At 27.8% G+C, this 20,249-nt stretch overlaps 1 protein-coding gene across 1 annotated transcript; it reads right to left on the reverse strand.

The window, feature by feature from the left end:
* Positions 1 to 1,471: 1,471 nt before the first annotated feature.
* LOC100786668 (uncharacterized) lies at positions 1,472 to 6,204 on the reverse strand. Its single transcript, NM_001254609.1, is given in 5 exon segments — positions 1,472 to 1,985; positions 2,726 to 2,884; positions 2,970 to 3,145; positions 5,428 to 5,599; positions 5,891 to 6,204. Coding segments are annotated over 5 exon segments (1,062 nt in total). The 5' UTR covers positions 6,157 to 6,204; the 3' UTR covers positions 1,472 to 1,696.
* Positions 6,205 to 20,249: the final 14,045 nt, after the last annotated feature.

Below are 20,249 nucleotides of genomic sequence, written 5' to 3' on the forward strand. Positions count from 1 at the left end.
TCCTCAATCATCACCAATTACAAAGCCCAACAATGCACTCCTTTTGTTACCCACATGGAATAGCATGTCACTTTATTTGACATTGGAGGTCGACGACATGTCAGCAAATAAAATAGTAAAATAGGTCATATTGAGAGGTGAGACATAAAAATTAGGATAAATAATTAATTTTATCTCTGAATGTGTAATTCATTGATAGATGTATTCCTGAAAGATGAAAATACAAGATTTAGTCCTCAAAAGTATAAAAAGTGTAACTATATTCAACCGTTAACTTTCGTCCGCCATCGTTAATAAAATAGTCTACGTGTCACGGATGGATGAATTTGTTAATGAAATGATTGTCAATGTGACCATCTCTAATTGCCAACATAAGGACATATTTGTCATATAATATTTTCTTGACTTTTCATTTTCCCACTCTTTAGGAATATGAATAGGTAAATAGTCATTTTTGTCTCAGAATGTGTAATTTGTTAACAAACGCATCCCTGAAAGATGAAAATACAAAATTTAGTCCTCGAAAGTATAAAAAATGCGACAAATGTATCTGACTATTAACTTTTGCCCATTACTATTAATAAAATAGTTAAGATTTGAAGAAGTGAAATATGAGATATATTTATCTTTTATTTATAGTAGATTATGACTAATTATTATAATTTGATAAACTGGTACAATGTTTATTTTAGATAATTTCTATTATGACAGAAAAATTATGGTCGATAATCAATATTATCGTTATTATTATGTTTGTTTCAAATTATGTTTGCTAATATATTTTTTAAGTGATTATTGTAATGTTATGCTTGTAACGATAAAAAATGACAAAAATTTATTCTAAAATTATATTTTACCCTTATGTGAAACGAAATTCTGGGTCTAACAAATTAGTTCAATAAAAACATACTAACATTTAGGTCCAATAAAAAATTACTGATATTTTCGACCAATAAGAATAACTTATTAACATTTTGGTCCAATGAAACATACTGACATCTAGGTCCAAAAAAATTATTAACATTTTCCTCCAATAAAAAAATATTAATATTTTCGTTCAACAAAAAGTTACTGACATTTACGTTCAAAAATGATATCTTAATGACATTTTTGTCCAACCTAGTCAGCACAATCACGCTGAGAATCATTTTAGTGACAAATTTGTCCCTCTATGTCATGTAGACTATTTTATTAACAATGACGACGGATGAAAATTAACAACCAGATATATTTATCACACTTTTTACAATTTCGAAAACTAAATTTTATATTTTTATTTTTTAGAGACACATTTATTAACAAATTACACATTCAAAGACAACAATGACTATTTACCTAAAACTTATTATAGCTCAAATTTACAACTCCTCAATCAACATCACTACATCATATTCTGTTACTGCAATATTACTTCAATGCTTTAGAAAAGGGTCATTCATAAACTACTTTACAATGAGCCACCACATCTTTCCACAATGTTTTTCGAAATTCAAAATGGTATTTGGTACAATTGAAGGCAAATTTCTGCCAAATTAATATTCCACATTTACAATTAGGAGCATCAAGCCCTATTATTCTCCAACAATTACAAGAACCAAAATGTCAAATTAAATATTTCCTACTGTTGAAAACAATTGGTTTTCCTCTAACAAGTTGGACCTAATAAACAAAGTTGTCATCTCTGATTTGATTGTTTTCAACCAGAAAGAACTGCACTCAAAAGCTCATTCCAAGTGTCAGGAAGCCCTGGAAGACACCAGTGGCTGCAATCTACTGCCATAACACCACTATACCCTTCAGGGTGTGCATCTTTTCTGTACTGTGAGAGTGTGGTCACATCCAAGAAATACACTGGCTTAGTTATCTTGTTCAACACCTTGCTCACCACCCTCCAAGCCATTGGTGTCCCTGCAGGGTACTTCAGTCCAAAGAATGGTTGTGTCTCGCCCATACATGACTTTGTTGGTCGATTCCAATCTTTCCCCCTAAATCACCACAAAACATAAACCACCAATGATAACTAATTAAAAACTTGCACATTTACATTATCATAGAATATACGTAGATATATTTTAAGGGCATGTTTCAATGAATAGCTTAATTAAACACTTATTTATTAACAAGAGCTCTCTTTTTATGCTGTATTTAACAAGAGCTTATCACATAAGAATTTATTCAAAAACTTGTGTAAATCTTTGAATAAAATACACTTTTGGTATCGTATTTTACTTTTAATATTATCATTTTAGTTTAGTCCTTTTAAGTTCAAAAAGTTTTACTTTAATCCCATAAAGTGTGAGACCCGACAATCTTTGAGATGAGAAGCTACATCATATTGGCATTTGTCACATAAGCCAATATTAACACTGTATTAGTGCAAAAAAAAAAAAAAAAAAACTGACCAAATAACCAAATTGATCTAACAAAGACACGTTAAGGAACCAAAATAATTTTGTTAAAACCTAAAGAAACCAAACTGAAATAATAAAAAAGAAGAAGAGAGAAACCAAAGCCAAAGGCTATATTAGTATAAGTCTTATTAAACTAACTTAAAAAGAGTTTATATTAATAAGTTTCTTTGTAATCTTATTGAAATAAACTATAAAAAAAAACTTATATACAAGTCAAGTTTATAAATTCAAATAAATTTTATAAAAAAAAACTCTTCTAAATATCCCTTTATATTTAAATGGATGAATTAGAATTTAGAAAATTAACAACTTACTGGTAATGCACAGGAGAAATTCCTAAGAAGAAGACCTTGGTTTTTGCTGGATTGACGTTTCTCTGAACCCACTTAGCCCAAGTTGTTAGCCCTTTATAGTACGCAAGAAAACGGTTCATGTCTTTGAACAACTTATTATTCACCTGAACATAGTCCCACCTGTCATGAATTTTTCACAGGACCAAAAATTAAGTTAACCATTGGAATTGGAAACTACGTTGAAAATTTGAAACAATGATCCTACGGTTGAGAACTTCCGGTGTGGGTCCACCAGTGCCACGTGTTGAAGACCAACACGTCCATCCCCATCCAAGAGTCACCGTTCTTGATAGAGTCAAGCTTCAAAACTCTTCCAACTTTCTCACGATCAAGGTCCACTAAATATGCTGTGCGGTACAAATACAACTCAAGCCCATAGTCCTGAAAAAAATACACAGAATTTGTATTGTGATACTTTTTTTTTAGATAAATTTTTTATTTGGTAAACCCTCCTTATTAAGTAAGGTCAGTTCTCAAGCAATCCCTTCTACCAAAATTCTTTTCCACTCATGTCATGCCTCAGTCTTCTTAACAAAACTATGAGAAATGTTAATAACATTTTTTTCACACACTTTTTTTATTGGATAAAATTCATGTGAATTTTATTTAACATGTGGTATTTATTTCTCATTCTCAAACTAATAAGACTCAATTTGGATTTATAAAAGAAAATTTATTAAAAAACAGAATTAACTTACTCTAATTGTAATTCTTTCAAAGCAAAGTTATTTATGATGATCATCGTTTATTTTCTTAAAATTTTAATAAATAATTAATTTTAACCATTAGATTTCAAAAAAATTAATAGTTAAGAAGAAAAATAACTATTTTAATGTCACTCATAAAATAAGTTGATCTCTTCTCATTAAAAAATATCAAAATACATTATTAGCACTAATAATACAAGATAGGACAATAGGAGTGCCAGCATATGTTAGCACCCTTCAAAAATGATTAAAAGACAGGGCAATAATCATACAAGATTTCTATTTTTGTGAGATATGAAGAGAATATGAATAGCCTTAGAATTTATAATCAAATATTATTATCCCACTTTTTACCATTAGTGAGAATACTAATCCTCTTTTAAAAAAATGAAGATAATATAAAAGGCAAAGCATGACTATTTCTTATCACCAAGAAGTGGTCCAACTTTTAACACTCTATAATTCACTAGATTTGTGGAGTAAACGCAGACGCAGAGAACTGTCTGCAACCACAAGTGGTCCATTCTCTAAGTCATAGGAAGTTAAATTATTAATTATATAGCTATTTTAGAAGGCATACCCGGAAATCCAAAGAATACGGTCAGTCTAGTTTGAAAAAATATTTTATTATTTTATTAATGATTAAAGAAATATTTTTATTTTTTATTTTCTGATTTTAAAACATTTTATTATTTTCAAAGTGACAACAAAATATAAAGTGAAAATAACAAGATATGTTTATAATTAAAATTAATATAAAATATTTTGTTGGAATTCTGGTTTTTCGCAGTTGTACACGTAGATTTTAAAATTCCTGCTTCAACTATTATTTTTTAAAATTTTCTTTCTTACCAAATTAACCCACACGCAATTATGAATAGTTATATATCTGTTGTAATAGTACATAAATATAAATAGCATTATGGAAGCTTATACCATAAACAAGCATAATGAAGCATATAATAAGATTTTCTGGTGGAGGGAGAGGCTAAAAAAAGGGGCAAATATCAAATTATCATTCATTTCATTTGCAGGTAGCAACCATGGAAAGAAAAACGGTTTTGTTGAAGAATGGTGTTAGTCGTTGTCTTACTCATAATTCAGCTACAGCCAATGATAAAAACTAAGCCACTGTTTAAAATTTGGATTGATGTCAATTAAGTAAATTGACACACTGAATTGGAGAGAAAGTCAGATCTCCAAACAAAACTCATATCTAATTGAAACATTTGTTTGATAAAGTTTCTATGTAAAACAACTGGGTTTTCATAGTCTTTAAGGATGTAACAAAAAATTGAGGTTTTCTACGAAAAAGAAGGAAAGGAAAAAAAAAAGGAACTGTTGGTAGTTTTGAATATGAAGCATGAAAAAAAGGTTCCCCTTTTCTACCAAAATCAAATGAATATGTGGCAAATGAAACTCCACGCTTGTTCTAATAATTAATACAAAATTGCTGAAATAAATAAATATTATGGTTTTTCACTTTCTTGTTCTTTTATGTGCAGAAAGGTTTGAATTAGGTAGAGAAAGAGAACTGTGTTGAGTAAAGTATATTAATAACTAATGAGACACAAATATTTATTATCTCTTAAATTAAGATTCAGGTATGTCCCCAGCAAAAAGCAAAGTCTCCAACCAATCACATGCAACCTTTATTGCTCTTACTTCAGTGTGCACAATGCCACACAGTAACCACAAAATTATGCACATGCACCACGCCAAGTTCTGAGCTCAAATACTCAAATTTAGATCAGATTAGAGGGTAGCTGATTTGAGTTCAAACATGGAAATGACTGAAACAAGTTTTCAAATTTCAGTCAAAAACTTGAAAGCAAGAAAAGGAAAGTGACACAACTTGAATGGACAAACAATAACACCAAAAAATGAAGTGTTTCAAAAATCAAAACACTGAGCAATAAATATGTAAATTAAAGCACAAGAATGAAAAGAACCAACCTCAAATGCCACTTTGGAGAGAGCATCCCTCTGGCTGAAAGTGCTCCTAGATTTTGGCACCCAAGCATGAAGCATACATGCCAATGAATTGAACTGGTTCAAGCTCAAGGAGTCGCCGACAAACATAATCTTCTTCCCACTATATCTCTGCAAAAAGTTCAATCCATTGAACCTGCACAAAAATCTCACAACCCCACTTAGTCTATGACCATAACATGACAAAACAAAAATGCATATAAGAGACTATAATAATTGAGGAAAAAAACTTGGATACAGTTTTTTATATGCTGTGTGTTGTACTTCAATCAGCGTCGTAGTTTTATGTCAGTAATTTATATAATATTTTAATCGTGTGAATTAGTGACATGAAACTCTAATTCTGATTAAAAAATAACATAAACAATACTTAAAGAAATGTATTTTGATTTTTTTGTCCAATGGTTGATAAGAGAAGTAGAAGTACCTTGGCAAGGGACAAGAAAATGGCATCCACCTATATTTTTGGTACAGTTTATCTGAGCGACCATGCTTTTGGCAATTGAACTGTGGATCTATGAAGGGGCAAGTAGAAGGGTCATAGAGAGGATTTGAAGCATCATAGACCCATTTTCCACTGAACAAATTGCATGTTCCTGCGAGCTTCCTGGTTGCACCAAAATCCTCTGCTTTTGTTTGGAGGCAGAGCAGAAACAGAGTCAAGAACAGAGCATGTACTAATGGCAAACCCATTTTCTCGGGCTTCGATCCCTCCCCGTGATTTTTTCAAAGGAGAAAAAAGAGGACGAGGAGTGAGGAGAAACTTGTCCCCAAATCAAGGTCTTATATAATGGGGAATGTGAGCAGGTCTGCAAGAGAGAGAAAAGTGTTCCAAAATGAATCCACATGTAATGTGAGAACAGAACAACTTGCTATGTTTCCTCGTTTATTGTTGTTTTTTAGTGTTTATTTTTTTACTTTAATAATGTAGTGAAACTTTGAATGGGTTGATTCTTTTAATTTTAACCGTGGCAGCTCGTGGGGTTGGATGCAAATCCTTGCTTTTAAAATTCTTGAAATCATGATCACTGTGATTAAAAAAATAATGGCAAGTCTTTGCCCACCAAGAAAGACAGAATTGAAAATGTCTTGTTATAGTTTTTTTTTTTCCTTTTCCTTTTGCTCTTTTTGCCGCCAATGTCAAACAAATATTATACGGAAAATATATGTGCACAAGAAAAAACAGCTTAGAAACGTCATACACACAAACAAGATCGGGAAATTTTATAACTTTGTTATGAAAATAATGATGCAAATCTTTAACTACACACATTGGGTCTGTGTGATGTAAGAGAGATAATAAGAAATTATTGCATACATTTAGTCTTGACCAACGATACATAATTGAATATTATTAACTCTTATAAATTTAAAATCTTGTTATCTACTGCGTGAATATAAGTTAAGACATGATGAATATGAAGTGGTTCAAGATTATGTAATAATTTTTTAAAGAAAAGAGGTGAGTATATCAATATTTTTTTATAATTTAAACATCAAATATTTCATCATTGTATTTAAGGTTATATTTTATTATTTTATGTTTGTTTTCTTATTTTTCATAATTTTTATAAGCACATCTTAAAAATATTCTCAAAATTAAAGAACACACAAAAAATGTTCTATAGAAATGATAGGAATAAACATTTCTTGTATCAATCATTTTAAATGTCCTTTTTACCCTTAATTGGTTTTTGACCTTTTGTGTGTAAGTGTATGGTGAATCATATAAAAAAATATGAATCATTTAGGTCTGCCCTTCCTCAGTTGTGATTCTAGTTAACTCTGGCTACTGCCATGCAGGCTGATATTTCAATGCTGTGAAGATATCACAAACATCATTTTGGATTTGGATAATATAAACTGAGCATACGTTTGTTGACTCCACAGGTGAGTGATTCCTGCTCACTATCATGTGCTTGCTGTGCTTTTAGTGTACAAAAACAATGGTACTTTCTATTCTCATGTGCAGCGTATAGGATATATAGTATACGTGGCCTTCCTTTTGGACAATATTCTTTTCATTTCCTGTAAACTTTAAACAAGAATGAATGAGTTCGCATAATTTTCTTCATTGAAAACTAGAGAAAAATATACTTATAAAAATTCAATTCATAAGTTGCATCCCTTGCAAATGCATGGATCTCCTAACAAAGTTAAAATGCTAGATATTAACAAAGACTCTTGGCACAGTAACATAAATAAAGCATGCCTTGAACAAAAACATATCTTTCCCATTTTTTACACATCTATACCTTTCAATCTTTTTTATCTACCAAACTATCCTCCCCCCAAAATTATATACATAGGTATCCTCCAACACTCTAACAAGTGTAAATTCGGGAATGGGTATCCAAATTCACACCTAATTTTTTAAACTTTTTTTTTGTACCCCTTGAAAATTTGGTACTGCTAAAATCGATTTCTGAACGGATTTTCTTAATTTATTTTGCTTTCATTTATTAATTATTTCTTTGTATATTTTGTTTAAATTTTTTAATAATACAAAAAAATAATAATAATTAGTAATATATTTAAATATCATATTTTAATGATATAAATAATTATTATAATTGTTAAATATTAAGATATAATGCAACTAATTAGAAGAATAATATTTTTTTTAAAATTAGTTTATCACAACAACCTATTATGAGTAAAGACAAATGCTTATAGAATTAACAATTAGCATTTATGATAATATGTAGTCACAAACAACAACAATATAAATTATCAGACATTTTAACAATTTAATGGGTACGTTGGCGATTTTGATTTGCACTTCCCTGATTATTCAAATTTCATTCCATAAGAGCAACTTTTGATACTTATATGACTATGTGTATTAGACCTTTTGGTTCAAATAATGTTTCATGCTCGTAGTTTTCAGGCCAGTGAAGTCGATAATGTAATTTTCGAGACTTCAATCAGCCTAAAAACACATACAAAAACTGCTCAAAAATAATAAAAAATCATTTTTACTTCAAAATTTCATGTTAGGTATTTTGATTCAAAAAAATATTTGATTCCCCTATAATATTATTTGGTTGTTGTAACAAACTAATTTTTAAAAAATATTAATAATTGTAAAAAAGTTATTCTTCCAATTTTTTAGTTACATTATATGTTAATATTTAACAATTTTAATAATTTTTTATATTATTAAAATATAATATTTAAATATATTACTAATTATTATTTTATTTGTATTATAAAAAAATTTAAACAAAATATACAAAGAAAGAATTAATAAACGAAAAAAGAACTAAATTAAGAAAATCCATTCAGAAATCGATTCTAGCATTATATTACCGAATTTCCAACGGGGGTGCATAAAGAAATTTAAAAAATTTGGTGTCAAAGGAGTCCTTCATTCCCGAATTAACACTTGCTACAGTGTTGAATAAAAACTTATATAGAGAGTGAATTGAGTAAAACTAACATATATAATATTCTTTTGCTAACATATAATGTCTTAATTAAAGTCACGTTCCCGGCCTTCAAATTTAATTGGTTAATCAGGTTATAGAACATATGCCGTGACTGAAATGGTGAGTTTGATGGAATGTGATCTGTATCTTCTTTGTTTGATTATGACATCCCTTTTCTCTATACAAGATTTGATATGAACTTTTATATACAAAATACGTGCTTGAAATGATAAATTCAAAATGAATAATAGAATAATAATATTAAAAAATAATTTAGTGAAGTACAATAGCGTAAGCAGTGAGGAGTCAGAAATGCTCATTAATGGCAAGTGGCCACTGATCCTATTGTCTTGTTATACCCTAAGCTCAAAGCAGTTCATGGTCAAGCTGGACTCAACAAATAGTACCCATCAAACTTAGAAAGAAAAATTAATCTGCAAGTCAAACCGTGAGTTGTCACTCTTCGTGTGCTTTTTGCAAGAGGATATGAATTAAAAAAAATTTAGATGACTGTTTAGTGCTTATATGTTATAATCACATGTGCCAAAGAAAGGTTCGGAGAAAGGTGAACTACACTTTCAGAAGATGGATCCAAGTTCAATATATTTGGGACGAATTTTTAGTTAAGATGATAACAAACCTAATTAGAATTTAAAAGTCATTTTAAAGTTAAGACTTTGAAGTTATTCAACGATTTTTAAGTTCAAAAGTTATTTTTTAAGGTAAGATTTCTTAAATAATTTATTATTAGGTCTTGATATTTAAAACAATACAAGAAAAAAGTAGAAATTAAAAACAATTAAGAACTAGTTTTTTAGTTTTTATTTGCCCAACTTCTTAGAGAGAGAGAGAACTAAAATAAATGATGAAACACTATTTTAATCATAACTATATTTATGAAGCTATTAATAATATTAAAAATCTTTAACTGAATAAAATTACATGTAAATGTTTACAATAATAATAATAATAATAATAATTATTATTATTATTAATTGTTATTATTATTATACTCTTAAGCACACTTCATTAATTATATGATAATAACAACTACTACTCTTACTATTAATTTTCACAAAAAAAAAACTCTTACCATTAGTAGCTATTATTATAAAATATTTTCATTCATATAACTTATATATATATATATATATATATATATATATATATATATATATATATATATATATATATAATTATAATTGGAATAGTATGAATTTTAAATAAAATACTTTCTTCAATTAATAACTTATTTAAGTACAATTCCAGCATCGATTTTATTTCCAAAATCTTGTAAATTTGAATAATATTCCATAGTAAAAATATTATAGTTTCACAAACCCCTTCTTAAATATAACCTTAATATCAAACGCTAGCTACCTAGTAATATTTGTTATGCTAACGCGACATTTTTTTTTTGTCCGCCAAATGTTTTTAACTGACTCAAGTAGAATGTGTTAAAATGAAACAATAGTATTATTTTTTATGCAAAAATATATAGCAGACCTATAATTGTTTTTGTTTTTGTTTCAAATAATAGTTTTACATTATTAATTAGAGGTTCAAATATCGTTAAGCTCTTTGCATGATTGCAAATATTTATGTCAAAATATCTCTCTCTCTCTCTCTCTCTCTCTCTCTCTCTATATATATATATATATATATATATATATATATATATATATATATATATATATATATATATATATATATATATATATATATATATATATATATATATATATTATGTTTATACACTTGTATTAATTGACCTTTCAATAAAAGGGATATGTAGATCGTTTTCCGTGTGAGCCCTTCATTTTCCTCTGTCCCACATAACTATAAACAATACAGAAACGAAAATAGAAGTAGAAGTCAGAAGGATACCATTCCAAACTTGTGTGGAGCATATTGGAAGTAGAGAGAAAGTGACAAAGATTTAACCTAATACATATTGTAGCTTTTGAAAATATAATTTTTAATCTTGATTTATACTTCTCATTATAGTATTAAATTTATCGTTAATTAGAAATAGTAAACTAAAATTGCATAAATTATCATTGAGTGAACAAATTAATATTCAAAATGAAGGAACCACTATGCTTAGCATTTGGTGTGAAGTATGAAACTAATTCCTTTAAAGTAGAGATTATTAAAATAAATTTCATTTCTCGAAATAAATTCTTTTGCATATGCACGATTAAATTTATTTAATTCTGATTAATATTTTTTTTTATTTTCTTCTAGTTATTATTATTATTTTCTCTCTTGCACTCTAAAAAATATAGAAAGAAAAAATCTCTTTGTAAATTAAAAACTGACAAGTTAAAACTAGAAGTGGGTTATTTTTATTTTTGTGTGAATAAACAAGGGTAGGTTTAAGGATTAAGAAATACAATCTTTGTCTTAATTATAATTGGACTTGAACCGCTTAGGGGTATTTATTCCATTAAATGCTCTAAGCTCTATATATGTGAGCACCTATCTACTCAAATCTCAACATTTTAATAGGATAAATTTTGCAATTAAAAACTGTCTATATCTAAAAAATGAGCATTAAATAATGCATAAACTAACCACTGTTAAGTCATAGCAAGTTATATAACAAGAAGTTGAAAAAAAAAAAGAGAGCAAAGAATCGAAGTGTCGTCTACGAAGATGAGCCTTCATATATGTTACACTAATTAAAGAGCTAATATATTAATGCAATTAACGTGGTCTGGGTGAGGTGACTCTTTGCTGCACGAGAATATCGTTTGAGTAACTTCTATTTACCTGTCTTCTTACATCAAGGAATAACGATTCATTCTCATCAACACTAGAACCATGACTCAGATAAGCATGCTTAAAGGGCATCTTAATTTGATTCTTGTGAAACTTTCTATCATTGTTCTCTCCCTCACATTCATATATAGCCTATTATCCACGTAAAACTAAAAGAACATAACAATTAATTTTTAATATATAATATCTCGTGACTAACTTTACATATTTTTATATTTTTTTAACTACAAATTCACATATTTCTACATACCTTATTTAAATCATCGAAACATGCACACACAACACATCACAACCGCAACCACTACTACTATATAATCACTAATATATTTATGGTTATGAAATTATTAATATAGCTTAACCTTCAATTCTTATACCTTGGTGTTATATATATATATATATGTATATCGTTTTTTGTTGTTTTAAAAAAAACTATATAATCACCCCTCACTACCAAACCAACAACAGAAAAACAATAACAACCCATTAAAATTGATTCGGTGATGGAAATTTCAAGTTTAATATTAAAAAGTGTAAATAATTTTATATTATTAACTAATTAAAAATCATGATAACTATGAATTTTAAGGTTGTTATTGTATGAAAACAATTTTATTATACACGTTTATATAATTGTGATTAGATGCAATGCAATTTAGTGGATATACAATTTTCTCTTATTTTAGAATTTAATTTTTATACACTATATACTATAAAAAAGTTATATTGTTGACCAACCATACGACATGATTTGAGCTTGACAATCGACATTTTATTCCTTGGTGATGTCAAATTAATTAATGCTACCGATATGATTTAGATGGATCTATCATATGTCAATTTAATTATTACACACATCACAAATGAATCGAATATTTTTCAACTTAGCAATAATTAAATCAAAAGCATAACAATTGCCCGTATCGCTATCGAAAAATGAGGCAAATGGTCAGTTCTATTTATTTTCTTGTGGCTAAATAGTTACTTTGGTTCTTCAATGTATAATTTATTGACAAATGCATTTTTGAGGAACGAAAATATAAAATTTAGTGTTTAAAAGTGTAAAAAGTGCGATAAACATATCCTACTATTAGCTTTCATCTTAATAAAATAGCTTATGTAACACGAAGGAACAAATTTATTATTGAAATGATTGACAACGAGGATTGTCAGCATAAAACATATTTGTTATAATATTTTTTGACTTTTCGTCTTTTCACTGCGTTCATGAAAGATGAAAATGCAAAATTTAGTTTCCAAAAATATAAAAATACGACAAATATATCCAAACATTAATAATAGATTGTGACTAATTATTATTATTATTATTATTTGTTTGTAATTTACTGAGTACTTATGTAATATATTTTTTAAATTACCTTTTAATATATATATATATATATATATATATATATATATATATATATATATATATATATATTATTTTGATTTCCTTGTCAAACATTAATCTTTGCTGTTAAAAAAACTTTATCTTATAATTTTATCAAATTTCTACTAAATTTCTCACTTTTAATCTTTAAAATCATTTCATATCCCAATTTCAACTTAAGTACCCTTATATTTAGATTGAAAATAATATGTAGAGAGTTTTAAGTAGAAAAAACACACCGTTGCAGGACCAAATTCATTTATTTATTTATTTTAAAAAATAATTTAATCAACTATTTTTTTTTAAAAAAAATGACTCACAAAATTTAAATTAGATAAAGCTAAAGTGAAATTATAAATCTTTTTCCTTAATCACTAATATATATATATATATACCTCAAATATGAAATAATCTGTTGGATAAACCATATGTACTTCCACTCGAAACAATACTTATTATACATAATATGAATGAAATGAAAACAATTACTAACAAATAAAGAAGCCAAATAAATTTAAATAAAAAATACAATAATGCTTAAACTAATACATAGGTTAACTTAAAAAAAAAACTAATACATAAATTTATTCTTTGCCTTTGGGACGTAGAGTTGTATCTTTTGCTGATTTAGAAACTGCAACGACTTTGCATTCCATTTGGCATACTATAACAGAGTATATAATAAAGATTAATAATTAATTGAAGAAACAAAAAATTTCAAGTAATAAAAAACTTTTATTTTTTTTAAATGGTAACTCAATTTTTTTATATCATAAAACTAAAGAAATTTATTTTATTTTGGAAAATAAGTAGTTATATTGATTAACTAAAAAACTAATTAACAATTTGATAGATGGATAAATAGATAAATAATCAAAGTATAAGAGTTCAAATTTTAAGTTGTATTTTACTGTTTTTTTAATCCCTTTTTCCTTAGCTTCTCTTCAATTCATTATTAACGTCCGAAAATATTGGTCCCACTTTTTATACTTTTGCGAAGTAAATTTTGCATTCTTATATTTGAGGGACACATTTATCAGGGGAGCGAAAAGACGAAAAGTCAAAAAAATATTATAACAAATCTGCCCCTATGCTAGTAACGTTGGCAATCATTTCAGTGACAAATTTATCCCTTCGTGCCACGTAAGCTATTAATGGTGACAGATGAAATTTAACGGCCAGATATATTTGTTGCACTTTTTACACTTTCAGGAACTAAATTTTGTATTTTTATCTTTCAGGGACACATTTATCAGCTAACTACACATTGAGAAACAAAAACGATTATTTATTATTTTTTATCGCGATTATTTATCATTTTTTACCGAAGTTGTGAACATTTTAACAGAAACAAGATGCTCATCATAAGAAATTATTTTATACCAGCAGAAATCATAAGAAATTTTTAATTAAGCTCTCTAGATATTCATTATAAGAAGATCTACATAAACATATACCAACAAAACAAAATATCCACTTAAATTATAGTAAATAAAGTTGATTAGGATTGTTAAGACAATTAATTAATCCATGCAGTCTACAATAAGATATATAACGCTGTTACCTTGAAGTCTCTTCTTCCATTAGTTTTATAGCTGCGCAACTTTAAATTGTAATTACTTAGACAACTACCAATTAAGGAATAAACTCAATTAACAAAAGTGGTCCATATTTAATAGTAACGGAAAAAGGTATAATTAACTCCAAAAATCATAACAACAAATTAAGATGGAAATATTAAAACTTTGTATATCCTGAAACATGTATATCCCCAACAGCATTAATTTGATTTTTCTATCCACTTGTCATTATTCAAATTTAAAGATATAACTTAAGATTCTTATCTTAACATAAATTCTGAGCATCGTTGTGAGCTTTGCTGGCATTAGGCCTCCATTAGGACCTCCTCCTTCTAGTATAACTTCTGGGCATCCTTCTTTATTGGGTTGTCATATTCCACTATTAAAAACTTTCTTCATATAATCTCTCCGTTTTTAATTTTAAGATTTTTTTTAATTAATTTATTCTTTTAAGTAGTTAATTTATGGCTAATTATTTAAGAAAAATAGTAAAATAATTGACAAATTACATTAAATTTATTAATTATTTGTACTATCATTTTAAAATTATCATTTTCATATCTCCCTATCCACTTATTATTTTTTATTAATGTTTGGAGAAAAAATTATTATGTAAGGTTATGTAAAAAAATTAATTAATGTATTTACTTTTTTTAAAAAAATCTTATATAAATAAACAAATATTTTTTAAAACATTTCTTATAATTAAAAAGGGAAGGAGTTAATATATCAATCTCTATGCTAAATAAGTTTTTGTTAGTATAAATGAATTTTATATAATAAAAATAATATTAATATAAACATTTCAAAATGTATAGCAAATGACTAACATTACGATACATGTGTATATTATATTAGTAGAAATTTAATAAATAAAAATTAATATACACTATCAATTATTAAATATTCATATAATGCATTTACTTCTTATAATCGACTTATAATATTTGTATTAATTTGTCCATGGCATTTTCTTTATAGTGTTCTTATGAACAAATATCAAAGCAACTTGAAAAGCATGGTTTGCTGTCAACGAAATATAGTGGTTTTAGGTGGACAAAAGAATATGAAGTAATTGTGTTTTTCTTTTTTTGGTCTATAAATAATTTTGTTGTGTTCAAGAAATGGTGTTTCAAGTTGTACTATGTGGGCCACGTACAGCCGAAATACCTGGCCCATTTCAAGTTTTCCAAATGAGTGAATTTACAAGTAGTTGCTTATCTTCAGCATGATTTTGTTTCTCTTTGTCTTTCCCCTTTCCATTTCATTGGTCAATAATTAATGACAGGCATTATCCATGGAGGCACCAAATGGATGCATTGATGAACCTAACTTGGTTATTAAGAAAAGCCATGTGCTTTATGGCCACAACCAAACCAAACATTAATGCTAGATTAGTTGGTCATGTAATTTGAACGATACAATTCAAATCGTACCTAGAGCAGCATTTTTTAGAAGCTTATAGAACTTATGCTTACATTATTTGATATGCCTCAGAAATAACTCTCTTATGTGATCAAATATTTGATTCTTCAATCAGTGTGTATAAAATGATATTTATTCAGAGAAGTTTTTCCTTTAAATAAATCTTCATACTCTGAGAAATCAGTCTCTAACTCTTAATTGAGGATATGTTGATCACAAAAAATATAAAATTATGAAAACTATATTCTTGATTGAGATAGCAGCTAACACACAGAGATCTTACGGTATCGATCTCAAAAGTCAAAGCAAGTGTTTTATTTTATAACACAGAATCATCAATGGCATCAAGACACAAAAGTGTCTCAAAAGGTTAGTCTATATTAATTTTATGGACTTGAGGAATGAGGGTACTCTTAAATTATAGTGAGCTTGTAGTATTATTTTTCCCCCAACGCTTGCTTTACCCAAGTGTCGGTGAATATCACTACACTAGAGATATCAAGTTATTAGGTACAGCTTCTAGTTCATGAATTAGGAGACAAGAGACAGTTAATGGAAAAAATAATTTACAAAGGAAAACAACTATATTTATTATAGTTGTATTCTTGTTATTAATTAACGTAGTCTAGATTAAATCAACTCTTGTATAGCTGGCATAAATTATTAGCATTATTAGTTTCTCCAATCTTTAATTTTTGATTGTCATGTCTCAATGCTCTTCTGTCTTTGTCAATAAATGAACTACTTCTACGTAATTGATCTAAGGATTTCTTAAGATCTTTCAAAATAAATAACTTGCCTCTTCTACAGAGTTTTAGATTTTCAGTACATGGTCTTCATTCAATTAGTTTAGAAGTTTAAGATATGGTCATGCTCTCTTCAAGTACACGGAATCCTCTCACTCAATTCTCAATAGTCTTACTCTATCTAATCTCGATATATATTAAAATATATTTATAATCCCTAATAAATATCTAATTTCTGTGTTTATTTTTTAATGAATTTTTGTTTTGTGTTTAGTTTTTAATCATAAAACAATAATTTTGTTTTTAGTCCTTGGTATCCTCTTATTCCTTGATAAAAATAACAAATTTTATATTTATTTTTTGATAATTTTTTTCCATTTATTATTAGCTGGAGCTAAAACAAAATTTATTAATTTATTAGAAAGAAATAAAATTCATTAATTGATTGGGGACTAAAACAAAATATTCAAGACCAAAAACAAAAATATTATTTTATTAGCGACTTCACACAAAACAAAAATTTATCAAATAACAAACATAAAAATAAGATATTTACTAAAAATAAAAATATATTTAATTCTATATTAAATCTATTCAACCTTTTATATATATATATATATATATATATATATATATATATATATATATATATATATATATATATATAAACCTGCACACTTCATAAAATGAAAATCAATGATCATATTTATCTCACATGACTTTCCCACAGATGTCCAATTATAATTAAATTCTTTGATAATAACTTCCTTTTGAAAGAAAACAATCAAAGTCTTCTCATAGGACTTGTTTGTTAGAAAAGATACGTAATCAATTGTATTTCTCAATAAAAACAAACGTCCTATAGTCCAACAAAAACTTAAGGTTATATTGATGTAGATTTTTTTATAACATTATGTTATTGATATGAAATATCGATTAATTTTGTTGATAATTAATCTATGCTAATTAAAGTCGATAACTAATTTTCATCCAAAAATTCAATTGGTCAATTTCAGTAAGATCTCTTCTTCCTACCTTTAATGATATCTCTTTTACCAATCATGTTTTTTTAATATCCACAAGACTCAAATATAAAACTTTACTTATAAAAGCAAATAGTGTTCTTAACTTATTATAAATGCATAATATATATATATATATATATATATATATATATATATATATATATATATATATATATATATATATATATATGAGATGAAGGTATCTTATATGAGAATGAGAGGATTAAATATGGACTGTATAATAAAACATGGACAATCAGAATTTAATGTCATGTGATTACTTTAAAAAGTCATGTGAGCTTTTTAAAGAAGTAATGTGACTTTTTGATATTAAATCTTAACCTTCTATGTATGATTGTACGATTCAAATTTAATAATCTCACTCTCATATAATGTTTCTTTGCACAAGATATGTCATATCTAGTTCAATAGGTTAATAACTAATAACAAGTAGTTTAAGGTGCATCTTGAACTTAATCAAATTGAGAACTCAAATATTTCATAATTTAGTAAACTTTTGGAATACATTTATGCACATGATTTTTCAAACCCAACAAAATTCACTTACCAATGTTGTGTCCACCAAAACTTGGGTAGTTGGGCCTATACATTGCCTCTATATGACTTTTACTTTTTGCACCCCTTTTTACTTCTTGCATCCCTTAAAAGACTTAAATGTAACAAGCAATTTAAGGTGCATCTTGAACTTAATCAAATTGAGAACTCAAAGATTTCATAATTTAGTAAACTTTTGGAATACATTTATGCACATGATTTTTCAAACCCAACAAAATTCACTTACCAATGTTGTGTCCACCAAAACTTGGGTAGTGGGGCCTATGCATTGCCTCTATATGGATTTTACTTTTTGCACCCCCTTTTTACTTCTTGCATCCCTTAAAAGACTTAAATGGACACAAATACCCTTCACCAACACCCCTGCACCACTACCACAATCGGAGAGGAAAAACTAGCAACACCCATTCACACCAAAAGTCCAAAAGGATGAAACTAACCTTTGCCACTTCCCATCCTATTTTAACCCTTCACCTTCAAGCCCCCCTCATCACAATGACATCTACCACCTCCAGCTACATTGATCCCCTCCCTTTGATATTTTTTTGCATCATCGAAAAACTCTACCACTATTGAACATGCTCGTGAAGTGAGGTTGAGGGAGCGATGTTGTTGTCGGTGATCATTCAATGAGGTTGAGAAAGCAAACATTGCAATCTGAACAAGCTTTGTGAGGTTGCATCGATGTGGTGTGACACAAGGTTGAGGCAGGTTAGGGTAAAGGGAAAAGTTACAAAGAACAAGTTTGCCACCCTATTTCATAATAGGTATTCTGGAAGTGTATAGGTATTCCAAAATAGCTATAGCGGATTTTTATATTTTGGAATTTAAAAATCCTATTCTGGAATAGTATTTTGGAATACCTGTACACTTTTGCAATGGTCATTCTGTAATAAAGGGAGTGTAATATGACTCCCTTGCATTTTGATGTGATTTTTGTTGCCGCAATGGGGTTAAAGGGGTTGCAGTGGTGGTGCTGAGGTGTTGGTGCAACGGGGAAAGGGGTTGTCGCCATAACAATGGGTGTGCATTAGAGTAACAAGAAGGGTATTATTGTCCTCTGAGAGGTGCAGGAAGCAATTGTCCCTCCATATTGACAATAATCAAATTTAAAACTAATCTAGTGAAACCTTAAATTCATCTATGAAAATTTTAGCAAAGAACACACATTACTCCTAATAATACAACAAGTTGCACACTAGTTGCTAAAAAACACAAATGTTAGCTACATTATTCCTTAAACAGAGGACACTTTAACTCTGAAAAGAACCTATATCATTCATATTTGTGATTTTTTAGAAAAAGGAATTTTCATGAGTAAATAGTTTATGTACTTACAGTATCATTCAATCATAAATTATCATATATGATAGTTTTATTAACTTTAAAAACAATTACCTAAAATTTAATCTACTATGATTTCTAATTATTTGACTATAATTTTTTTACATTAATCGTGCATAAAAATTAAGCTCTTTTATATTAATAAGGATTAAGGACTAATGTCCCCATGACACAATTTTTAAAAAATGAATTTGAGTGTTTACTCAACTAATTAATTGATACAAGAACAAGGCTCAAAGTTTTAGTGATTTTTTTTTGGATAAATATTCATTTTGGTCCTTGAAAGTGTAGGACAATGATAGATTTGTCCATAAAAAATGAAAAAAAAAATAGTCCTTGAAAGTGAAAAAAGAATGAAAAATCAATTCTACTGTTAACTTTTTCCCTGTTAACATTAAGTATGGGCCTATGTGACACTTACAGTAATGTCGTGGCTTTGGTTGCTTGGAAATGGGGGTTCATATGTGAGATGACTCATGGGGACTAAA

The sequence above is a fragment of the Glycine max genome, chromosome 12 (genome assembly GCF_000004515.6).
Source record: "Glycine max cultivar Williams 82 chromosome 12, Glycine_max_v4.0, whole genome shotgun sequence".
In the NCBI taxonomy this organism is placed as follows: Eukaryota; Viridiplantae; Streptophyta; class Magnoliopsida; order Fabales; family Fabaceae; genus Glycine; species Glycine max.